Source organism: Pyrgilauda ruficollis, unplaced genomic scaffold, assembly GCF_017590135.1.
Source record: "Pyrgilauda ruficollis isolate IOZ18807 unplaced genomic scaffold, ASM1759013v1 scaffold22, whole genome shotgun sequence".
Taxonomy (NCBI): domain Eukaryota; kingdom Metazoa; phylum Chordata; class Aves; order Passeriformes; family Passeridae; genus Pyrgilauda; species Pyrgilauda ruficollis.
The window spans coordinates 3,831,939-3,836,088 of record NW_024521428.1 but is presented as its reverse complement, the minus strand read 5'-3'; the positions used below and the strand labels follow the sequence as shown (position 1 = coordinate 3,836,088).

Genomic DNA, 4,150 nt, shown 5'->3' with positions numbered 1-4,150 from the left:
GGCAGCGGCCGCAGTCGCCGGGCTCGGCGCAGCGGCGGCAGTGGGTGTGCCCGCAGTGCAGGGTCACCGGCTCGCACAGCAGCCGCCGGCACAGCGGGCAAGCGAAGAGCTCGGGCGGACGGCAGCAAGCCGGGTCGCCCAGACCCTCGCCCTCCGCCCCGCCGCCACCGGCCGCGCCGCTCCCCCAGGGCGGGAGGTGCAGCTCCTTGTCGCGGATGCTGAGGGCGACGCTCTCCGCCAGCTCCCGCAGCTCCTCGGGCCGCAGCCGCGCCAGCCGCGCCGCCGCGCCGTAGGCGTCCAGCGCCTCGGCCATGCGGCCGGCCCTGGCCAGCGCGTCAGCGCGGCGGAGGCACAGGCCCCGCTCGGGCTGCGGCAGCCCCGCCAGCTCTGAGCCGTAGATCTCGGCCGCCAGCTCGAAGTTGCCGCCGCGGAAGGCCTCCTCCGCCACCTGCAGCATCTCGGCGCAGGGTCCCCCCGCCGCCGCCGCCCTCGCCCCGGCCCCGGCGGCAGGCGGCAGCGCGCAGGGCCCCGGGCCCAGCTCCATGCCCGCGCGGCGCCGCCGGCCCCGGGCCGCCCTACTCCATGCTGGGCCCGCGGCGCTGCCGACTCCGGCTTCTTCCTGGGAGGGGACGGCGACGGAAGGGAGGGAGGGAGGGATGGATGGAGAGGGGGCGTGTCACATCGCTGCAGCAGGGGGGCGGCTCCCGGGAGGGGGAAGGGGGAACGGCGGCTGGGATGGGGGTGGGGGGGCGGACCGGCTGCCGGTTTATGTAAAGGGCGAGTGTTTGGGTAAAAGCACCCGAGGCCGGCAGACCGCCCGCCCTCCCCGGGGGCAGCGGCGGCGCGGCGGGAGCTCCTCTTCCCTCCCTCGGCCCCTCCCTCCGCGCCCGCCCGGCCGCCGCTGCCAGGTGCCGGTGCCGCACGTGCCCGCCCCGCACGTGCCCCTGCGCCGCCGCGCCCGCACGTGCGCCCGGTCCGGCGGCGGCTCAACAGGATACAGGATGTAGTATTGAGATAAGCAAGATCCCAAAACAGAATCAGCCTTGGGATGAACAAAGTTGGCACGATTCCAGGTATGAAATCTAAGTTGTGGTTTTATCTATGAAATAATAAGGCTTATTTAGAATATAATGCTTATTTACATAACACAAAGTTTAGTGGACACGTGTAACCTGTAAGGGTATTCAGAGGACAGCGAGGAAGATGGTGAGCCTTCCTCTGAAAAGACCACCAAATCGGGGTCGGGGTCGGGGGGGCTTCCGCCGTGCGGCTCCTGCCGAGCTCAGCCTCTTCCTTCCCGTTTCCTGGTGCCCGGCGTTAACCGCTTCCTCGCCGGGGCTGCCGGTCCCTCCTGTCCCATCGTCTCCCTCCGTGCGCCGGGACCCCCTTGGTCCCCCCGGACGCGGTGTCCGCCAGCAGCACCGCACCGTGTGGGTCGGGGAGCGTGTCGGTTATTTCTCTGGTCCCCGAGAAAGCAGGTACTTGCTGTCTCTTAAGTAAACAAATGCACAAAAAATAATAACGTTTCCCAAACACCACAACTGTTAGAAAAAAAAATTAATTTTCTGTAAGTGGCAGCCTCGCCAGCACAGCTTGGGATCCACGAGTCGTGCTGAGCGCTGGCTTGTGCATCGGCAGCAACAATAAAGATAATGCAGCTGGAAGTTAGTTAATCATGCGTGAGTCAGAGAGGAATCCAACTTGAGGAAGATGGTGAGCCTTCCTCTGAAAAGACCACCAAATGCCAGGACACCCCCTAACACCAAGTGGAGCATGCGCTACACAGTATAGTGACATAGATTTTAAGAATAGAAAATAGGAGGGGATTTACCGAAAAATATTGATGAATATGTATTAGCATACAGTATATAAGTTTAGTTTGGATTACTTTGTTTCATACACGAGGCAGGGCAAGAAACCCTCCCCGTACCCCAGTCAGTTTTGCTTATGCTCTATATGAACCTTAATCATAATTAATCACTGCCAAATTTTTATTGTATATGCTCGGTTATATTTAATATACTTGATTGTATTAATTTATATAAAATTGCTGTTCAATTAAAATTGCTGCTAAATTCAATTTTGTTGTTCATAAAATTAGACATATTGAACTTCATTCATAACAATAGTAAGGTATTAACTTTCTTTAGATGTATGTGGGCGTTTATTTTAGACACAGCTGTAAACAAACTGCTCTGAGAAGTGGAAAGCCTATCAATCCAATGGGGAGATGCCCACATCCAGCTGCTTTTTGGGCTGCAGCTGGACAGCAGAGGGTATTTTTGGCTTTGCCTCTCTCCTGTTAGGCCTCTGGCCCCCAGCTAATCAGGAAAATCTCATTCAGTAACTATTATACCAAATGGTCTTTATACTATGAAAGTGTATTGATTTTCTAAATAGTAAGGTATTAACTTTCTTTAGATGTATGTGGTTGATGTCATACTGCACAGTCAGGCTTAAGTAAGCATCAGTATTCACAATGGAGTAAGCATGACCAAAGGACCCCAGCAAGGAACAGAACCTTTGTTCCCCTGATCCTCAAAGGCATTCATGACAGATAAAGGATACCCAGGGAATACCAAGATAGGGCCAGCCATCCTAGCCCCTTCAGCACCTCTGTAAAACCCTCCTCTTACTTTCATCATAGATTAGAAACTGCAGCAAGACTGACTCTGGGATGTCTAGATCAATAACGAAGCAGGTGGATGCTGGCTATAGAAGTATTGCTGGTTTTCAGAACAGCAATATGTTTGCACTAAGTTGCTCCATGACTTATCCATTTTGCACTGTTCCTGTTTCTAACAGTTGATTCCTTGAGCAATGCTCGCTGCTCCAACAATTGTACCATCTTCCTTGGCTCAAGGTTTCTACCCAGCAGGTGACCTTGGCATCCTGTTAGAATCGCATCATTCCCTTTCTTGACATGTTTGCTTGGAGTTAAGATGGGATGGAATCCCATTGCCATTTTATCTAAGTCGCTTATTTATCTAAGTCACATTATTCATAGGATAGAGGACAGAAACACGGTGGCTCGTTCAATTCTGTGGTATCAAGGACAAGCCATGGAATCTTGGGCAGATGATGAAAATGTGGACTCACTGCTTGAGCCACCCCACAGCATTATTCTCTCATTCCTAGACCCCCAATAAGGAAGAGCAGCATTTTTACTGGCTGCCCCCATCCCACTCATCTGGGGATTGGGCTCTTAGGCTGGGAACTCCCCAGCAGCTCACCTTGCTTTCCTGAGGAAGGAGACAGCAGGCAAGTCCATCCTGTCACACCACTTTTCCCCACGTGTCTGGACTGCTGTGTGATGGCCCTGCAGCTCCACCTGTCCCTTCCGATGGGTGGTGATTTGGGAGGTGCTGGCTCAGGGGCTGGTACTGAACCTGGCCTCCATTTGCTGCTGTGCAGGTGTCGTGCCTGGCTGGCCTGCTGGGATGGCTCCAGTCCTTTCCTCAGTAATGCTTAGCAGGCGCTTCTAGAAGAACCTCCCAAGAAGTGAGGCTATACTTTATTTAGCAATGTGATCAATAGCCTCTTGGAACGCAGCCTCTACTTTTTTCCAAGAGATTTATTTGCAAGGGAACAAAATTACCTCACTGCTGTTCAAACTGGCACAGCATGCCATCTTTTCCCTGCTTCCCAGGAACAGAATTGCTTGCCACCTTGTGTCTGAGCACACCTGCATCACTCTTCTCCCCGATGTCTATTTTGGGGGCTCTGTTCTTTCACAGGCCTTCTTGCTCCAGAACATGGTTCATTTGTACATCTGGCTGCACTTGTATTTGCTTTTTTCTTATCTGAGAAACAAAGCCACTTTAATGCAGCTGCCTTTTGCAAAATTGATAAAAATTCACTGAGCTGTGGATCTTGGAGGGACGATGAAAATGTGGACTCACCACATCAGCCACCTCAAAGTATTAATAATTTTCAGGAAAGAATGATAGATGAAGAAACAGCAAGAACCAGGGGGAAAGAAACAAAAGTAAAATTATTAAAAATGTATACATAAGAAGCTTATGCTTCTTACTGAAATTATCAGTAGTATGCCTACCACAGCAAACGTGACATGGGGACTCCAGCCAAGAAAGACCAGTGGAACAGGTGCCCCATGACATGGTCATGTGGTTTATGGCTTCTTGCTGGG

General features: G+C 53.1%; 1 protein-coding gene across 4 annotated transcripts in view; it reads right to left on the bottom strand.

Moving 5' to 3' along the window:
* Positions 1–880, bottom strand: part of LONRF2 (LON peptidase N-terminal domain and ring finger 2) — a 34,292-nt gene extending 33,412 nt beyond the window's left edge. For 3 of the 4 annotated variants that reach the window (XM_041468496.1, XM_041468497.1, XM_041468498.1), the window contains exon 1: positions 1–880. This exon is cut by the window's left edge and continues 192 nt beyond it. In XM_041468496.1, the coding sequence (XP_041324430.1) occupies positions 1–544 (544 nt within the window). In that variant the 5' untranslated portion in view covers positions 545–880. The other variant, XR_005955232.1, reaches the window with a different exon arrangement.
* Between the last annotated feature and the right edge of the window lie 3,270 nt (positions 881–4,150).